The 19983-nt window shown below is 39.1% G+C and overlaps 1 protein-coding gene across 13 annotated transcripts in view; it reads left to right on the plus strand.

Moving 5' to 3' along the window:
* Window positions 1–19983, plus strand: part of LOC131677187 (serine-rich adhesin for platelets) — a 945885-nt gene that overhangs the window by 881090 nt on the left and 44812 nt on the right. For all 13 annotated transcript variants that reach the window (XM_058956882.1, XM_058956887.1, XM_058956884.1 and 10 more), the window contains 3 exons: window positions 15530–15648; window positions 15829–16139; window positions 19324–19688. In XM_058956882.1, coding sequence (XP_058812865.1) covers window positions 15530–15648; window positions 15829–16139; window positions 19324–19688 — 795 coding nt within the window. The remainder of the gene's footprint in view (window positions 1–15529; window positions 15649–15828; window positions 16140–19323; window positions 19689–19983) is intronic.

Here is a 19983-nt window from a genome sequence, read left to right on the forward strand (position 1 = left end):
TTGGTAACAGACTTTGCAGCACATACAAACAGACGTTACCAGCTAGAAGAAAATTCTAAAAAAAAATTGCTCACGATGTACTAGCGACATCTGTTGAACACATTGCACAAAATGGAATTCTCGCAATCATATCAAGTAATTTTTTTTCAACTGAAGCTCCAATAGTGCCCACCTAGGGGCAGATCACTTTCAGAATGTATTACAAATTTGCTTCAAATTAGAAAAAATGCATTTAATTTCCATTTTTGCAACAACTTTGCACTCCTTCGCAGAAAAGAAAGTATAACAATCGTCCTACGCTGATCCACTTTGTTAGATGTTTTGTTGAATGTAGGGCTGGTTTTTTGTAGGGTTTTGACGTCTTACACGCAACGCAAAATGCATTCTGAATTTCTATTTTGATGGAAAGAAATGCATTTAATTTCGCTGATGCGTCGCAAGTGCCCACCCTGCTTGCCAAATGCAAGATAATAAATGAATGGCGGGACTATTTTTACAGTTGCAAAATTTAAAGAACGAAATAGAAAAAATGTCGATGCCGCATGCTACGACTTCGCATGAAATAATGATTGCAATGGACAAATTTAAAGAATGCAGAGTAACGACTGTATTTCAATGACCAATAATAATTATTTATTGTTCTATGTTTGGGAAATTAAAACGGTAAAATAGTTTTTGTTTTGTTTGAGGAAATTAATTCTTGTCGTTTCATTGATTTTTGTTTCATTTTAGTCTTCTTTACCGTCGCTCTTTAAGAATCCCACAGATATCGGGTACCCTAACACGAGGCGTTACTAATGGCATTAATGGCATTACTGCGCAGAAATGTCACTTAATGGTCATGTAAGGACCTTTTAAGGTATACACATTACTTCATTTTCCTGGTTGGCATTTACTTTTACTTCTTGTAAGTACAAAATAATGCATACGATGCCGTGGCACCACATTTTCTTTCAACTTAAGATTTGCTTCTATCTAGAGTGCAAAGTATGGTCGATGTGCTGGAGTCATACAGATCTGCACCATAACGAAACCTAAATATACAGTTACTATCATTCATAATAATTCCACGACTTGATGTTGGGTTGAAACTAATTACTAAACAAGTGATTGCAAATGGTCTGAGCGTATCTCTAGTTTTCGTAGCACCTGCACTCCGCCAATTGTTCCAGCAGATCCGGGGACCAACAAATTCGAATCCATTGCATACATCTAGTCAGATTCGATACACCGAATCAATTAAATTACTAACATCCTATTAAGTGCTCACTCGGCGATCGGCATCGTGTTGTAACTTAAGAAATAATTGTGAACAACTCCCGCCTTGGGCACTTCGACAAGAATGAATTTCACATTTCCGGCCCATTTTGTTTGTTTTGGTTTGCATGAGATTAAAAAGACGGTAACGTTTTTGGGTGGGCGCGGAAACTAAGTAACGCATTTAGCTCTGTGTCAAAATCTCTTCACTAACACCACGCTCGCTGATATGGCACATTTTTTGTAATTTAAAACGACCGTTTTTTCTACGAGTGATGAAAATTCATCTCGTGTTACGTCGTTTTTGTCTGTGATACCGGGTTGATGCAACTGACACTGAAAATCTTTCCTGAGTGGGGCTAGATCACACGATGAATAATTTTTGAGACCAGAAATCTTACCCTCTGCATCGCCACATCAGTGCACCAGCGTCGCGAAAAGTCAAGATCATTCTGTCCAACTATTCTTCGAGAAATTTTTTTAAAATAGGTCGCGATTCAATCAATGATAAGTAAACCTCGCATTGAAAATAATTTTTGTGTTTTCAAAAAACTAGTTCACGCAAAACAAGATGGCATTATACTCAAATGTTTAGTAGGTGGTTGTGTCTGAATATGCTTAATATTTTTATGATTCTAGTTCATAACTTGATGATACATTGATTTGTGTTAACTTTATTGACTAAAAAAGTCAAGAATTGAATGATGTGCAACGATGTTCGTAAATTCTCTTCGTGTTAATATGATATTTTAGTCTTGAGTTTATCGTCGGATTTTTTACACAGAGTCACGTGTCTTATAGTTTTCTTAATTATTTCACGGACTTGAATTGTGGCTAAGTAATGTATTTTTGATGCTTAGCGCAGTTTCATTTAATTCCGAACATTACACTGAATCTTAACAAAAGAATAACAGGGTTACAGGTCCTGGTAGCTTCCTTGTATCTAATGCTCGCGCCTATGAGACTGGTTGCTAGCATTTGTACACAATATCTCACATAGAAATTTCAAAACCAAAGAGCAGAGCGAGTAATCCATGAATAATAGTCTGAGTTCCTTGAAATTGTTTTCGTAAGTACATTAAGATTATGTGGAAAATTAATTACTTCATGAACTATATCATGAACAGTTTCACGAGCTCGACGGGTAATCGTGTCTAGCATACTAGGAATCATGAATCGGTTAAAAAATCGATGAATAATACACTGTATTCCAGTGAAATTGATTACGTGCAAAGATTAAGATCAGGCACATTATCGTAAATTTCATTACTTATATCTTGAAAGTGGAACTTGTTTTTTTTTTTTAATTTGTGGACATTTCCACGCGCACGAATGGTGAATTGTAACTTATGTGCTCGCAATCATAACCAGTTGACGAAGCAAGAATGGATCCATGAATTGTATTCCGAGTGTCGTGTAATGATTTGCGAGAAAATATCAAGACTGTTAATTTTGTGATCTAATTCACAACCACTAATGCCAAATAAACATCAATATGTGATTAATCATGAATCAGTTAACGACGTATATTCGGACCATAGACAATGTTTCTAGATTTGTGGTTAAAATTATGAGTCAACGATTTTCGAGTTCGCAAATTGTCGGCGTTGGAAAAAAGCGTCGGCGGCGCGCCGCCGGTCTACCTTTCGGCGTCGGCGTTTGTTAAAATTTACCGGCAGCGGCGGCGTGGCGCGGCGGCGCACAGGTCTAGTAGGACGATGTTTAGCGCGCTGAGGCCGACGTGATCAGCCATTTTGAAGACGCCATTTTGAATTTTCTAAAGAAAAAATCATTTCCTAATTATAGATAAATAACGAATAAAGGATCGAAAGCAGAAGTTCGTATGTCCTAATTTTTCCACAACAAATTCTCTAATATTCTTTTGGTTTTCCGCCGAATCCAGGAGAAGGTCCCCTTAAACAATGATAACCATCAAAACATTCACCGTTGGTGGAAAGTCATGTCTTTGAACATGATAATGTTAGAATCAAGATACCAGTTTTTTATGGACGATGATAAGATTAGTGTGCGTCAGTGTGATCTACCGGCGTACTAGCAATAAGCTCATTACAACCATCACGACGAAATACAGAGTGCTGGAATGCGTTAAATTTAAATCCCGTATAATTTTCTCGTAGGTATTTCCAACGGCGTTGGTATTGTGAGACAGCGAGTGACGAAATCTAATCCTTCTTACCTGAACTCTCAATACAATATAGAACGCGTTATCAGTTCGCAAACCACGCTGTGCGCATAGGAAGGACAGACCCCTACGTGCCAGTTCTATAACATGAAGATCAACTACGGATAATCAAATACAAAATCTTCTAAAAAAACAACATCAACTGTAAGCAAACCTAACACACAACCCTCATCAAAATCAACTAAATCACTAACAACCGGAGTTGCTGCTCAGACACCAACGAATGCTGCAACAACAAAACCTAATCACAGCGTTTCCGACCATTGTGAGGCGCCTACTAATTCCAAATCAACAGCCAGTGCCACCGACGATAAAGTAAATGACAAAAAAAAACCGGATACACGGTCGTAACTCGGTATAATATAAACAATCCCAAACTAGTTAATCGTGTAACCCTATTCAACATTAATAACGAGGACAGCATGAACGAAAACGATTAACCAAGAAAAAGCGAACTGAAAAACCTCTAAGCAACAGGAGGTGATGCAGCTAATAGACTTCGAACAAGAAAGCAGATCTTAGCGCGAAATAACAAATCGCTTACACATAATCCCATAGAAAGATCTTAAATTCAATTTCTTTATTTTATAAATTTTAAAGAATCCCCAGTTCAGTTAAGCTAACGCACTGAGCCGCGTCAAATAAACTAAATGAAAAAAGAGGGGGAAAGTACCATTCAAATATCATGGAAGCACTACAACAAAACTTTGGAAATACCAGAAATACTATGAATGAATCATGAAAATGCCATCAAAGTATTATATGAAAACCATAAAAGCACTAATTAAAAACCAAAAAAGTATGTATAAACTATCACAAAAAACACAAAAAATACCATTAAAGATCAGCTATACGGCTATACCATATATGCAAGTGTATTAAAATACCAAGATAGTGCCGTTATAGCACCTGCCAAATTACAGAAAAATATAAAAAATGCCCTAGAAATAGCGCAAAGTTCCTATAAAGGTAACAAAAAACAACCGGAAAAGATCATAAATACTTAAAAAACACCATAAATACCTTCAAATACCATCAACACATCATGTATGTATTATACAAATGTCAAAAAGTACCATAGAAACACCCCTACACGTACCCTAGATGTAACGTAAAACTACCGTTAAAGTGCTATTGAAAACTTTAAAAATACTATATAAGAGTCAAACAAGAAACATAAGTATTATAGCTCTAAATTACCATTCCATATTTTCCAGTTCCTTGCTACTTTCATGTCGGTAGAACATATAAAAAGAAAAAAACTAGACTTTAGAGTCTTTAACAATAAAAAGCAAAAATAAGGGGAAGACAATGGTGTGTCATCAACAACCAGAGAATCTCTGGCTGCCGACGCAGTGTCCAATTTGTACGTACAGTTATACACAATACCATACTATCAAGATTTGCCACTGGCTCGGATGATTTGCATTTAATGAAACTGCCAATATATTGTACGATAGACGACAAACAGTTAAGTCGTGAAGGAACTTTGAGCTTGCTCATAAAACCCTATTCTACGCTTTCCTATATATTCTTTTTCAAACCCTTGATTTATCCTAATATTACGGTTCTAAATATAGCATTTGTATCTTCCAGTGCAGTGATATTTTAACCGTTGTGTGTCCAACGCGGTACCCGGGTACCTTTTTAAGTTTCAATTAATGAAATTCCTATGTTTTATCCATAGCTGGAAATTGAAACTTTGTGACATCTTAGAACTTCACTAAGTCAAGCTTTTGGGTTAATAATATTGTTGATATAGTAAGGGTGGGAGTGAGGAGGGGCTCCTGAAATTTTTTACTACGTAACAGGCCGACGTGGGTACCCGGGTACCCACAAAACTAAAATGCCCATAACTAAGGTAATATCCAACCGATTTCGATACTTTTGGCCGTTTTGGATTCAGGAACTCATCCACTTTTGGACTTGGTAAAAATGAATCGGGTTACTTCATTCGGTTCCCGGGAATCCGGGTTTCCGGAAGCAGGTTCCTGTGCAGGAGTACTATTTGCGAACTTCAATGGAATACTAGCAATATGGGCATCAAAATTCTTGGAATTGCATCAGTAGGCTGTATCTCGTGGTTTTGGAACCATTTGGTGATTTGACCCCGGAACGGATATTCCGGAGCAGGTTCCCGTGGGGCCGTGAGTGGCCATTCCATTCCAATTCCATTTTTCAAATTGCCATAGGGACCCTAACAATAAAAAATAGACTTCCGAGACAATTTGAAGGGTTTTGATACTCATATTGCTAGTACATTATTAAAATTTACAAATCATATCCAAGTACTGGAACATTACTCCGGAAAATCTGGATTACCAAAAACCAGATCCATTATTCCGGTTCTATTGTACATAATCAAAAAGTGGACGAGTTCCTGAATCCAAAATATCTAAAAGTGTCCAAATCGGTTAAAGGAAGCCATAGTTATGAGCATTTCAATTTGTGGGTACCCGGGTACCCTCGTTGGCCTGTTAAAGGTGTTTTTTTTTGTTGGGCACATAACTGTTAATGTCGTTAGGATATTTAAAAAATAAGCAAATTCCATGAAAACATAAAAACCTTAAACAAAATCTTAAAAATCACATTAAAGTTTCATAAGAGCATCTTAAAAAGAACAGAAAACTGATCACAATTCCTTTGAAAATAGCTCACATTACTATGAAAGTGCCACAAAAGAACAGTAGAAATACTAAAAATATAGCTAAAAAAATAAAATTATCGTACAAAGACTGTAAAATTACCATAAATGTGTATTTAAAAAAATTATGAAAGGAATAGCACCATCAAACTACTATAAAATACCATTAAAATAGCATAAATATCCATCTTTTTACGTGCCACAATGGCGGTCTAAATTGCTTAGTTCGTAATACGTTTAATTTCCCTTTTTGACAATAGTCGTTTACGCTACAGATACTTTATATACAGACTAGCGAAGTGTCAAAAAATGCAACCAAACGAGCATGATGGCTTTGAGAGGGGAAGTACACTGAGGTTTTTACGCGGTTTTTTGCGCAGTTTTTTTACGAGATTTCTTCTACGCGGATTTTCGAATGAACCCGATTTTTTACGCGGATTTTCCAATTACCGCGGTATTTTTTTACGCAGATTTTCCAATCAACACGGTTTTTGGAAAAATAGGTAGGTGCCAGAAATAGATTTTTGACGCCACTTTAAAATCCAAGATAACGACTTCCGGTTTAGCTAAATTCGCTATAACCTAATCATAATGGGTATTTTCGGAATGGTCTTGACGAGTAGGTGCCTTAAATTAATGTTTGGCGCCATTTTGAAATCCAAGATGGCGACTTCCGGTTTAGCGAAATTTGCTATAACCCAATTAATATGGGTATTTTCGGGATGGTCTTGACGAGTGTATGCCAGAAATTGATTTTTGACGCAATTTTGAGATCCAAGACGACGATTTCCGGCTTAAAGAAATTCTCTACAGTTCAGTTGTATGTCAGTTTATATGGAAATTTAAAAACATGTTTAAACTTGCTGTTAGAAAAAAATTCTGATAGTTTCTACCTGACACAATAGCATTTAAATTTTTCTTTTCCATTCAAGCCTTCGACGATAAAAAAACGTTTTTTGAATTAGATTTTAACATTTTATTTTAAAGTAAATTTTTGATTTTGAAGCTTTGATTTGAGGTTTTGTTTTTCAACATTTTTAATGGTGTGCAACTCATACGGGTGGAACGATGAAGTTGCAGCTGAACCGAAAATAGTCGGTAGCGTTTTTAATGATTTTTGGATGAGTCTTGGTGAAATTACTCTATAAATACCAAAAATAACATTGAGAGTACCGGTAATGATACCATCAAAACACCATAAATGCACCATAAAAATCAACCATAAAAGTAATAAGAACGCTGTAAAAGTTATTTTAAATTACAATGAAAGTAAATATACATTAGAAGATTTTGTTTCATTCTAACCCTTACACAGCCAGTGTTGAAAAGCATCCTGGAAAATACTCCAGTTATACTTTAGTTTTTTATTGTCAACATTAATATTTGAAGCATATTATAATATATGGCAAATATTAAAATGGCCAGGCTTACTCAAACGGCTTATTCGGCAATTGAATTATTCATTTAATGAACAATTTAACCAACGAGTCATTTTGAAACTTGAATGAAGATGAAACGAGGACAACCATACCGACCGTTTCAGATTGTGGGGGGTTGTGTTAAAACGTTAGGAGTGACTTGGCTAAGAAGGTTGATATCCCACCTTTGGTCCTTTTGGATGGGACAGAGGTATTTACATCTTGCTCTGGCTAATGAGCCTAGATTAAAGCGCCTCACTCTCAAAGTAAATATACATTAGAAGAGGAGGCACAAATCCCCGACTATGTACGGGGAACGTGCCATTTGAGCCAATATATTCTGATTCCTAAAGACTTCAAATCAATCCAGCTGTGCTAGGAGAAGTGTTTGAAAATTTTATGAAGTTTTGCATGGGGCTTAACAGCGATGATGAATCAGTAGTCAAATGCAATGAACTTTATTTTGTTGTGAAGAAAGGGTTGGGTTTAGCAAAGTGTTGCTGAGAACATAAATTTAAGCCACAACCAAAATCATATCAGTATAAGAACTTTAAAGTTCAGGGTTTTCCAAGAAGTTCAGGAAATTCTGATTCTCTGGTTCAAGAACCGTTTGAATCATAACAAGTCTGTTACGTACATGCTGTGATGTGAGAATTTTTAAACCGACTTCCTGATGGTCAACTATGAAGCTTCGGTTCCAACTTTCTTCTAATAACTTTCTTTGGTGAAATGTTAGGTTGCAAAGAGTTCATACATGGAACTTGTGTGGATTTTTCAGCTGTCATAGAACTTTTAAGTTACAAGAATACGCAATCTGAGCTTGTTTCGAGCGTTCAAGTTGCGAAGAGTACTCTAACAATTTTCGGCCACTAAAGGGTTAAAGGATGCGCTCATATAAGTACCAGATTTCCCACTGGAAAGAGCGGAATCCACACCAATTATGAGCTGCCCAGCAATGGTGGCTTGGTGGACAAAAGTGACCATACTGCCAACCTTCCTACAGCACCATCAGCAAGTGGCCAATATGAAACACGAAAACTAATGAGAGTAATCTTGGGCTAGAATTAAAATTTAATAGCTACTAATATTCAGGTTTATTTGCGTCGTCGTTCTGTTCCAGCCTAACCGGATCCAGTGAGCCTGTGTCTTGTCTGTTGTCCTAGCAACCACCGTCCCTGCCACCATCGGTGTTCAGTCGATCCAATTTGGATTGCGGGAGTTGTGAGGTGGAGAGTAGGGCCGGACCGGCCAAGGTGGTTCGTTCAATTTTCAAGCTGATGTCCTATATCGGTCGATGGAGAAAATTTAACGAAATTCTTTTTTTGCTCGGGGCTTCACTCAACCATTTTTTGTTGCTTCGATGGCTTTTGATTGCGGTTAGCTTTCCAGTTGTGATATAAACAAATATTTTCCATAAAACGTGTCGATTAAATCGATGCCAATATCAAGTGTACAAAAGGAACGATTCGCTTCGATTGTGGTTCGCATAAATCACCTCCTCAGGCTGGAGGAGACGCCCCATGCAACGGTGAAACAAAAATCCGATATGGGAGAACGAGAAAAAAAACAACTTGCTATGTTTTCGACTGGTCGTTCAAGTGAAACATTCTTTCTGACTCGAATGCTTTGATCGAACGACTCAGTGCGTCGTTCGGTGTTTTCGTTTAATTTTCGCTCCGACTCTGTTTTGTTGTTTTTCAAATTTATGTAGCACACCTGAAACAATCAAATGTGTCTGGTTTAGTTTCGAGAACGAGTAGCATCTTGGATGTTAGTTTCTTTTCTTTTTGAAAATATCCAACGGACACATTCATCCTTTTACTGGTAAACAATAAGAAAAGATATGCTTTTGATCGGGATTTAAACTTGCGTAAGTTTCGTTAACCACTGCACTTTGATAACGTAATCACAAAAATCCAATTCCCTCAAGTTTCAAACGATGTCCCACTCAGTTTAGGCTGATGACTTTAGGTCTGTTCCAGTACCAGGAGAAACTAGAAGTACTCCGGAGAAAACCGTTCCTGTACTCTCTTCTTCTCTTTTTTCTTCTTCTGGTAGCAAACCGGAGTAAAAAGGAGCAAAGATTTTTTGCTCCTGTTTACTCCGGAGTGACTTTCGTGAACTGGAACAAACCTTTTATATCACTGTTGTATCTCTCATCGATTAGCTTTATTTACCGTCAGACATTGACAGTGGCAAAAGCTGTCTGTCTCTGTCCTTTGTTCAGAGCTACGAAATATTTACAACAAAACACTTTTATTCAAACCTGTTGGTATTTAAAACACAAAAGAATTTGTTCAAAACAGGTACCTCTCTCGCAATGCTACAAGCTCAATTTTTTCGTTCCATTTTTAACTACAATTTTTTTAGTTCCTAGAAAAATGTTGTCGATTACGGTCTAAATTTGTTGGTCTATTTTCAACATAATTTCAAGATGGCGAAGATATATCGAAATAACATTTTTCGCCGTTAACAGAAACTACCCCTGACAGCACTGCGCCAGCGGAATCCAATCACACTAATTATAACATCAGTTCAACGGATAATACTGATATTTGTTACCAAGTCAGCTTCCTCTTCTTTTACAGAGCAGAAGTCAAAAACCTCACCGCTTGCGAATAACATATAGACAAAAAATACTACTCGCGTCGCGTCGCTCTAACGTGTAACATATAGACAAACCAAAGTTTCGTTACTCCCAGCTGCGAGTGAAATGAGCGAACCACAAAATAAATTTCGTTTATTACGGGAGAAAACAATCGGGATTGAGTTTTTACAGACCCGCCTTATAACTATAGTGCGCGAAGTGGAACAGGTGATCAAGTTGAAAATAGAACAGATTCACATATACAGCTACACCATACGAGACAAGTAGTACTAATAATGTTCAACTCCGTAGCCAAGGCATAAAGCTTAGTAGCGAAGAACAACATGGAACACGACGTCGAATACGAAAACGTCAAAACCAAGATCCCCGTGCATATGGATCTTGATCTAACGGAAATTTGTCTAGTACAAATTATATTGAGAGATTCTTATTGAAGTATGGAGAAGTGGAATCCGTCACAAACGAAACTTGGAGAAACTTTTTCCCTGGCATTCTCAACAGCGTTCGGGTGGTGCGAATGCGGCTGAACCAACCTATACCGTCTCACCTGACTTTCGAGAGCAGATAATCTCAAGGTGTTGTTATCATCTCTACATACAAAGAACCCTATGCACATACCTTAGACAGACGCCCACGTGCCAGTTCGGTAACCAGACAGTACACTACGGTAAACCATGTGCCAAAATAACTAAATAAAATTCATCTACTATAACCAACACCATCAAACAGCCTTCGACATCCGTTGATGCGCTACGGCGAGCCGGCCAAAAATAATTGCTGGACAAACAATATTCGACGGTATCCCTAAGCCAATAGCTAACATACCTAGGGAAGTAATAAACAAAAAAGAAGACGGCTATATCAGAAGCACTCGAGAACACAAAAAGCACCGAACATGTAACAGCGAAAATCAAAGCGCTAGCGACGACGAGATGGACACAAACACAAGCGAGGGAAAAGGTAGACGGGATGACCGGCAAACAACAGAGGGAAGACCTGACCATTGCTAACAAGCCAAAATTGACACAAGAAGCGGAAAGCAGGATAGTCGACAGAAATAATATTCAATTATTTAATTTTTATTACATATTGAAGTGTACATGGAATTGTATTGTTGAAAAGAAAATTATTTACAAAAATGAGAATGAGCCTCGAGGTTGAAGCTTTAATAAATTAAAAAACAAACAATAACCGTTGCTGCTCAAATGTAAGGTCCCCCAGCTATCAACCTGACTTGTTTTGGTGACCAAATTTTGTTTAAACCAGAAGTTATAGCTCTTTCAAAATGTTCTTTGTAAACAGTTTGAGCATGAAGGGTAGAGCGACAAGAAAAAATGAAATGAGTCGGATCGTAGTCCTACCAGGAGTGTCTGCTCTAAATTTGAGTCAAACCAGACAAATCCAGTTACTGGACCATCGAGTTCGAAGTTTGTGTGGGATTTGTCGACAATTTACATTCTCTAACTTGCATTTTCACCGTTAGGTGGCATTATATGCATCTGTTTATCTAAGCAAGTGAAAATAAGAAGGATAATTTTATTGTCTAAAACTTTGTCGAAGACTTCCTTAGGAGAAGTTGTGGAAATGGATGTTTAGCCACAGACTAACAGACATAACACTACGAGGGAATTCCCTCGAAAAACATCGATCCGACAATTTTCCCAGAACACAGCTTTTATTCACAGTCCCAAACACTCATTTACTGGTGGGTTACCCCTCAGGTCTGGGAACAATTTTTCACTAGTGGCCTATCCCCCATATGCTTGTTCATGTGTCAGTGGCGCCATAATTTCAAATGTGGCCACAGTCCCAACTACAAATATATTTAAAATGACCGTTAAAGCGGGCGAAGCTTTGTTTTTGAGTGTTATGTCTGTTAGTCTGTGGTTTAGCGTCATTTTGAGATCTAAGATGGCGACTTTCGGTTGAGCAATATTCTCGATAACCCTAACAATATGGGTATTTTTGGAACGGGTTTGGCGCGTAGATAATGGTAAACAGACGTTTGGCGCCATTTTTAGAACTAAGATGGCGCTTCTCGGTTGAGCGAAATTCTCATTAGCCGTAACCATAAGTATATTTTTAAAATTGACTTGACGAGTAGATGCTGCAAATTGATGAGTGAATTTGAAGGCCAAGCAAAATTTTCTATAACCATATAAGTTCGTTGATGAGGTTATAGAGGATTTATCTAAAGCGGAAGTCGCCATTTTGAATTGTGAGATGGCTTCAGATATCAATTTTCGTCGTCTATTCGTCAGCCACTTTCCGAAAAATGCCTATATCGTTGAGGTATTAGAGAAATCATCTAAACCGAAAGTCGCCATTTCAAAGTGGCTTCCGACATTAATTTCCGTTATATATTCGTCAACCCCATTCCGAAAAAAAATATATATTGCTAAGGTTACACCCGTTTTCATCAGCTTTTTGACACGATTTTGTCAACCTCTTATGAAAATTTCTAATTATATATGAATCATATATCAATATGATTAGCTCTAGCAGGAATCAGGAATATGCAGTAATTTTTTTTCGCGCTGTAGGAAAGGAAGGAAGGAAGGAAAATTTATACCAATTAATCAGAAAGGTTATGTCCAGGGACTATATTTTAACAGCTTCATTAAATTATTTCAGATTTATTAAAAAGGAAGAAGAAAATATGTCCCGATTTTGTCAAAATCCTCATTTCGTTAGCCTAAAAAGAAACAAGGAGCTGACAAGAACATGTCTTCGTTGTAGGCAATTTATCCAAATCGGAGGTCGCCATTTTGGTTTTCAAAATGGTTTTCGAGGTCGATCTCTGTCGTGTACTCGTCAACACCATTCCGAAAATACCCGTATTGTTGATGTCATAGAGAATTTGTCTAAGCAGGAAATCGCCATTTTGATTTTCAAAATGGCTTCCGAAATTGATTTCTGTCATGTACTCATTAACCGAAATTATTGATACTGTTGATGTTATAGAGATTTAATCTAAACCAAAAGAGGTCATTTTAGATTGTGAAATGGTGTCAGACATCGATTTACGTCATCTACTCGTGAACCGCATTCTAATTTTTGGAATGACACCCATCGGATACTGTTGAGGTTATTGAAAACTTTTCTAAACTGGAAGTCATGGTTTTCAAAATGGCTTCCAGAATGGGGTTAACGAGTACATGAAGGAAATCGATGTAGATTTCCTTCATGTACTCGTTAACCCCATTCTGAAAATACTCAACTTTTATTAGTAATAGTTGTCTTCATATGGTACTGCATGTACTCAAACTTTTTTTATGAACTTGCTTCGTAAAAATAGAGTTGGTTATTTCGAATTTAGATCATAAAAACGTTACGTAAGTCGAATATTACGTAAAAGAGCGTTCGTAAATGGAGGTTTCAGTGTAGTAGATTCCCATGAACATATTTTTTGCGAAATAATGGTTGGGTTTAACTGAAGACTGTGTTAGAAAGAATTTTAGTACATCATATGAGTCATTTTAAATAGAAAATTTTAGTTCCACATTTCACCGCATAGACGACGCCAACGCTAACTTTGCAACGAAACGAGACTCTTTTGCAAAGTTGTGGAACAAGCCTTTTCTAGTAATTCTTGTAAACATGTCCATATTATATCCCTCTCCCTTTATAAGTTAGTATTGGCGCCCTCTAGGCGACGAAATATGGAACAAAATTTTTGTAATCAAAAGATTACTCATATCATGTACTAAAATACACTCCAAAAAATTCTGAATTTTATCGTTGACGTATTTCCAAACTTGCCACAATCTAACAGACCATAATTGACGAAATGACGAAATATAACAGTGTTCCGTTTAATTTTACATGGAAGATGTACTTTCCATGCGCAGTGCCATGAAATTACACTTTTCAACATTTTAAACAAACGCCATATGTGAAGTAAAATTACGTGACTCGCAAAATTCAACGACATGTAAAATCTAAATCAAACGTAAAACTATGTCATTTTTGATGCTCGTATATGTACATGGTCAGGAGACGTAAATTTACACGATTTTTTCTAGGTGTGTAGTTCCAAACATACTATCTAGTTAAACCTAACCATTATTTCTCAAAAAATAAGTGCGTGGGAAAGTACTACTGATTCACAGCCATGTGCTGTTAGGCCTCATGTAAAAACTCACTTGCTTATAGCTTTGGAATCGTACACCGAAAATTACGAATCAGATTGACGGTTCGCACGCGATCATCCAAGAACACGCAAATATGCGAAAGGACATACGGTCATAAAACAGAATTTATACACGCAAAATTCCATACACGTTAGCACACGTGACATACAAATGCACACGTTAGCGTACAAACGTTCGAGCCCTTCACGGTGAGACACGCGATCGCAAAGTTCCTACGCCCGCAGTCCAATAGGACAAAGAAAAAAAAATCCTCTTAACGAAGTTGGACTGATTTGCAGTCTTCGAAATCTTTCTTAATTTCACTTGCTGTGATAAACGGATGCATACAGTGCCACCTAGCTGTGAGCAGGCAACTTAGCAACTAGGAATCAACTCAGGGGTAGGCTGATTCTGTTTTTCAAAATTCATCTTTTCTGGACAATCTAATGAAGGGATTTACTGGCGTTATTAGGTAATTAATAATAAATAAGGTTCCATTTTCAATAAAAACTCATCAAACTTCAGCCTTTCTGACAAGCAGTAACACCAAGTCGCAAAAATTCCTCACAGTCAATTTATTTTCGCTAACACCCGGCCCGCTTGTCATGTCAATTCACCCACCGTCGCCACCCCTCCACCGTTTTTATTCATATCAGCAACTTCCTTCCCATTTACCTTCAGCTTTTTTGGGGCCAAGTACTTACCGTACCACAGTAGTAGGTACACCTCCCGGCTCTCCGGTTCTTTTTCACCACCGTCAAATGTCGGGAGCTGAGCCGCATCAAAGTGCCCTGTTCGCGGGTCGTTAATTTTGGCGGCGCGGGTTTTCCACAAACGATGCCACCCGTTGCTTTTGGCCACGGCTGTAGCTGAATTGTTCATCACGCTAATGGGCTCATTACGGGGCGTCAAGACATCCAAGCCAACCAAGACATTACGGAAGGATAATGTAATTCTAAGCTTCCGCCTTTTCCGGGAGCCGAAAGAATGTAATTTCGCCTGTGTGAAATGTGCTGAGAAATTTCGGGCCAATTCGCCGGAAGTCATTTCACGAGAAGGTGAAGAATGTATTGTGGAACAACATCCGCTAACTACTATCTAGATGTGAAAGGTGATTGGTCGGGTTGAGGGTGAGAAGGAGGATGCCATTCTTCCCTTTCAACGGCAACGAAAAAATCAATACGGTCACATACGTCCAATCGGAAACCATGCAACCGTTTTTTTTGCGTTTTTCGAACTCATAACGTTTTCCATCTCCCTTTCCAGGTTTGCAGCAAAGTGTTCGGGAATGCATCAGCCCTAGCCAAGCACAAACTGACGCACAGCGACGAACGGAAATATGTTTGTGGAATGTGCTCGAAGGCGTTCAAAAGACAGGACCATCTGTAAGTAAACCTCTCTCCATTGTCGCATCCCTTACCCACCCTGTATGAAAGGAATTCCAACAATTGCACATACCCGATCCCGATATAACCATAACGCTATACGCTCTGGCCATCACCCGCCGGGCCAGCTCGAAGCCCAACACCTTTGATTAATTGGAATTTTTGTCCCGTTTGTTCCAGCAACGGCCACATGCTGACACACCGGAACAAGAAACCGTACGAGTGCAAGGCCGAAGGATGCGGCAAGTCCTACTGCGATGCCCGTTCGCTTCGAAGGCACACCGAGAATCATCACAGTGCCGTGGGGGGTGGTGGACTTTCGGGAGCATCAACGCCGACTCCGCATACGACGACACCCAGCCCGACGGCGGCGACTGCTGCCGCGCTGCCACCCGCCATGACGATGACAATGACGACGAGTACGGCAACGACAACGGCGATGACCACCGGTCCACTCAGTGGGTTGAGCCTTTCGCCGGCGACGGCCAGCGGTAAGAATCGACCTTTGTTTCCTTGGAATTATGTGCTGCGGAGAATCGCGGGGGTGTTTGTACTTAATTAAGAAATTACTTCGATGGGTGGTGGTAGTAGGGCTAATAATTTCATTAGACGGTTGGAATATTCGGAAAGGGGTTGCCAGGAGGAAACTATTTTCAGTTTGCTATTCGGATTACGTTATTCGTAGAATACAACAATGTAGCGATCAAAATACAGTTTGAAACATCTGTCAAACCATGAATTGTTGCTTTATGCAATATTTATCTTTATTTATCTTATTTTTTTCTCCATCAAGAAGAAAATTGTTTAAAGTCATCTTCGCGCGTGAAGAGCACAAAACCTCTAACTACATTAGTTAGGGAATTTGCGCTTCAACTTCGTTTCATCAGTAGCCGATGCTAACTTAGTGATAGGACTGCTCGGATTGCTTTCTGTTACGAGCAAAGAAATGATGTACCGAATTTGGGTACTGTTTGCGTTTGTAATTAGGTTCTTTACTGAATCAGTTAACCTCACTTTTCTTGATAGTTCGATTACATGGACTTAGAAAAATTTGTGGACGACTAGATTCGCTCGAAGCAAATCGTAAAGAATTTTTCTAAGTCCATGTAAACAGTACAAGCGAACTGTCAAAAATGAACACTCAGTTAATTTGTGACGTCACCGTAAAGTATTCAAAGGCAGTCTGATGCTCAACGCCTACTGATTTCATATTTGACAACTTGCTCGCACAAAAGAACCTTCCACATTCTCCCAATTAACTTCACATCTCTCGGAAAGGACAGCTTTTCCGCTCCAATGAACTGTCAAACACCATCGCATTTTTCTTCGTACCGATGGAGATTTGCTTTTTTTTTTTTCTACCTTTCTTACATATTTTGCCACAACCTCATCTCTGTCGCTGACGGTAGCTAGGTAGGTAGCTGAAGGCATCACACGACTGGAAAATTTTGTCACTTCGCATGTGATGTTCCAAAACCCCCCTCGTTCCTTCAGATCGGGGTAGTGTTTGTGTTATGCATTCAACCTTCATCTATCATATGTGGAGCAAAAAAAAATGAATCCTGCTATCGAATGATGCGTGGTTAGTTTGGCATGGCATGACCGCCCCTCAGTGGAAGGTGGAAATGGCAGTTTTTTTTTTTCATTTTTTCAAATTTTCTTTGCCACTATTTCACAGTTTGATGTTTGAGAAAAACTTTCCTGCTGTAAGAATGTTAAGTTTTGATGTCCCAGGTAAGGATCTTCTAAATTATGTTTTCAAACTACTGTGCTGAGTTACTAGAGTAGTGAAAGCATTTTAAAGTTCCACAAGAAGAATTTCCATACATAAAAGATGCGAGAAATATTCTTCTCTAAACTACGGGACGATACACAGTGAGAAAAAAGTAATAAATGCGACGTAAAATCCCACATCAGACAGCAGCACGGAAAAACGCTGTAGAAAATCATCTAGTGGACTCCTTTTCAATTTTTCAGAAAATAAAATATTACCCATTAGGAAGCTTTCGGTACATTTATTTCTTTCAACTTCAATACCATAACCTTACCTTACGCTTAACTCCACTCAGTAGGTTCTGTACAACACCTGGCTGCAGCTTTTCCTGTACGGAAATCCACTTTTTTCATGTCTTCCTTAAATTTGACCTCCTTGGGATGCTTCCGTAGTGCCTGCTTCCTAATTGCTGGTGCGGTTCATGTCCTTGGGTACGATCGTGACCCCGTTGGCTTCGTACCACTCTAGGACATTTTAATAGTGGCACTAAGCTAGATCCGACCAGAAGACCATAGGTCCCTCGAGTTAGTTCAGAAAGCAGACGCTTCTGTAGACCCTCGTTTTCAGCCTGTATTTATTGGCAAATTTTGAATGTTTCTGCTTCCTTACTTCCTCCGGAACATTAAACTTGTGCTGAGTGATGAAGAACAGTAGCCCCGGAAGATGCCGGAAGTCCGCTTTGACGTAAGTCTTATCATCCATGATGAGACAATGAGGCTTCGTCTGCATCTGGGTGTACAGTTCCGGGCCCGTGACTTTCCCACCGTATTTTACCGTTCTTCCCGATTTTGGGCCTTCTGCGCTTTTTACGTATGCAGACCCTACCGGTTCTCGGCTCTCCGAACGAAAGACGAAAGGACAGATTCAACTTTTTGGTCACACCCCTGAAGGGCCGTCTTAAGAGTACGCGAGGCCCCTGGGTAATATTGAGCTGAGGGGCCCCTTTTATTTAACCGGCATACGAAGCTGTCCACTACGGCAAGGCTCAAAACTGCTTCCTACTATTATGGAACCATTTCAACTCCATGCTACCCTGAGACTCTTTTCTAAATTTGATCCAAAATACATGGAGAATAAAGACGATCTCAGATTGAATCGGATATCGAAGCTGATGTCCAAGTACATCTTAAAAAGTTATTTGTTTTTGTGACCGATCTTACCGAATGGGGTGAATGGCCTAACACACTATATTCGGTAGTGGTAGTTCGAACTCAGGTGAGCTGCGTACAGTGTAACGGACCTACCAACTTCGCTCTAGTCTTCCCAGACGATGAATTATTATACATGATACATGATATTTAAATTATTGGACGTAAAAAACCATCTAAACGATGTACAGAACACCAAATGTATCCAATATCCTACACTTCTACACTCTTTCACTGTCACTTTTGAAGATGCAGTATTTTTGAATGGCGTAAAGATAACGCAATCCGGATACTCGCCCGAATATAAACAGGAAATCAATGGATTTCCCGTCTCACTGCACAGTTTGTGCGCTATCTGCTTAATTTTGATTCAAACTTAATGCGGAATGATGCTGATTCTATTTTTGCTGAACAATAAATTTACAATAAATTCTGAAGTAATAGAACTGCAGTAAGCACTATGTTGCATAAACAATACACTCTAGAAAATATACGGGACCAAAGCGGGTTAGTCAGGGAATTTGCGTTTCGAATTCGTCTCATCAGAATCCGACACTAACTTAGTGCAGGCATTTACCCTCCAGTATCAAATTGTTTACCGCCAATGACATTGGTTTCTGGTTCATTTTTGGTATTTTCTTCAACCCCCTTTTTACCTCAGGATAGAATGAAAACCGTCTCAAATTTTGTAAAAATTGCGTTAAAAAAACTTAAATGAAATTCTAATCTAACTCTACTGATTTCTAATTCCAGGCGACGCAAGTTCCCCGCACGGTGCCACCTGCAGCATCCAGTTCACCTCCGCACCGACAACAGCGCTCAGTTCCAATAACAACAACAACAGCAGCAGCAACGGCACAACTATGACCAGCTCAAACAGTTCCTCCAAAAACTTGCACAACAACATCAGCAGCGGCGGTCATCTCAGCGACAACAGTGCTGCCAGCTCCAAGTCCCCTTCGCCGAGCTCACCGGCCAGTGGAACCGGAAACGAAGGCCTAACCCGGCAACAGTTGGACCTAATTACGCAGATCATGCAGCAGACGAAGCAGGCGAATGCGGCCGCGGCTGCCGCTGGACAGAAGGTTCACCCGCGGCCCCGAACGTGGAATATGCAGGTGAGTTTGCTTGGACGTAAGCGATTTAATCGGTTGGTAACACCTGTAATTTAAATTTTCGTCATAATCATTTGGAGCTTACCGTAATGCGGTTCAAGCCCGTACACCGTGGGGTTATTCCGTTGCAGTACGGGGATCCACACAAAAAAAAAAACACTGCACAGCATCGGGTATCGGGTTGAAACAACCACCCGTTCGAGGTCGTCTTCGTCATCGTGGTGCTCGTTTGCATGTTGATAGTGCCCCAGTGGTCTTTACTTATGTACCCCTCACTCACTCCATCGGATTGCCAGGT

The sequence above is a fragment of the Topomyia yanbarensis genome, chromosome 1 (genome assembly GCF_030247195.1).
Source record: "Topomyia yanbarensis strain Yona2022 chromosome 1, ASM3024719v1, whole genome shotgun sequence".
Lineage (NCBI taxonomy): Eukaryota > Metazoa > Arthropoda > Insecta > Diptera > Culicidae > Topomyia > Topomyia yanbarensis.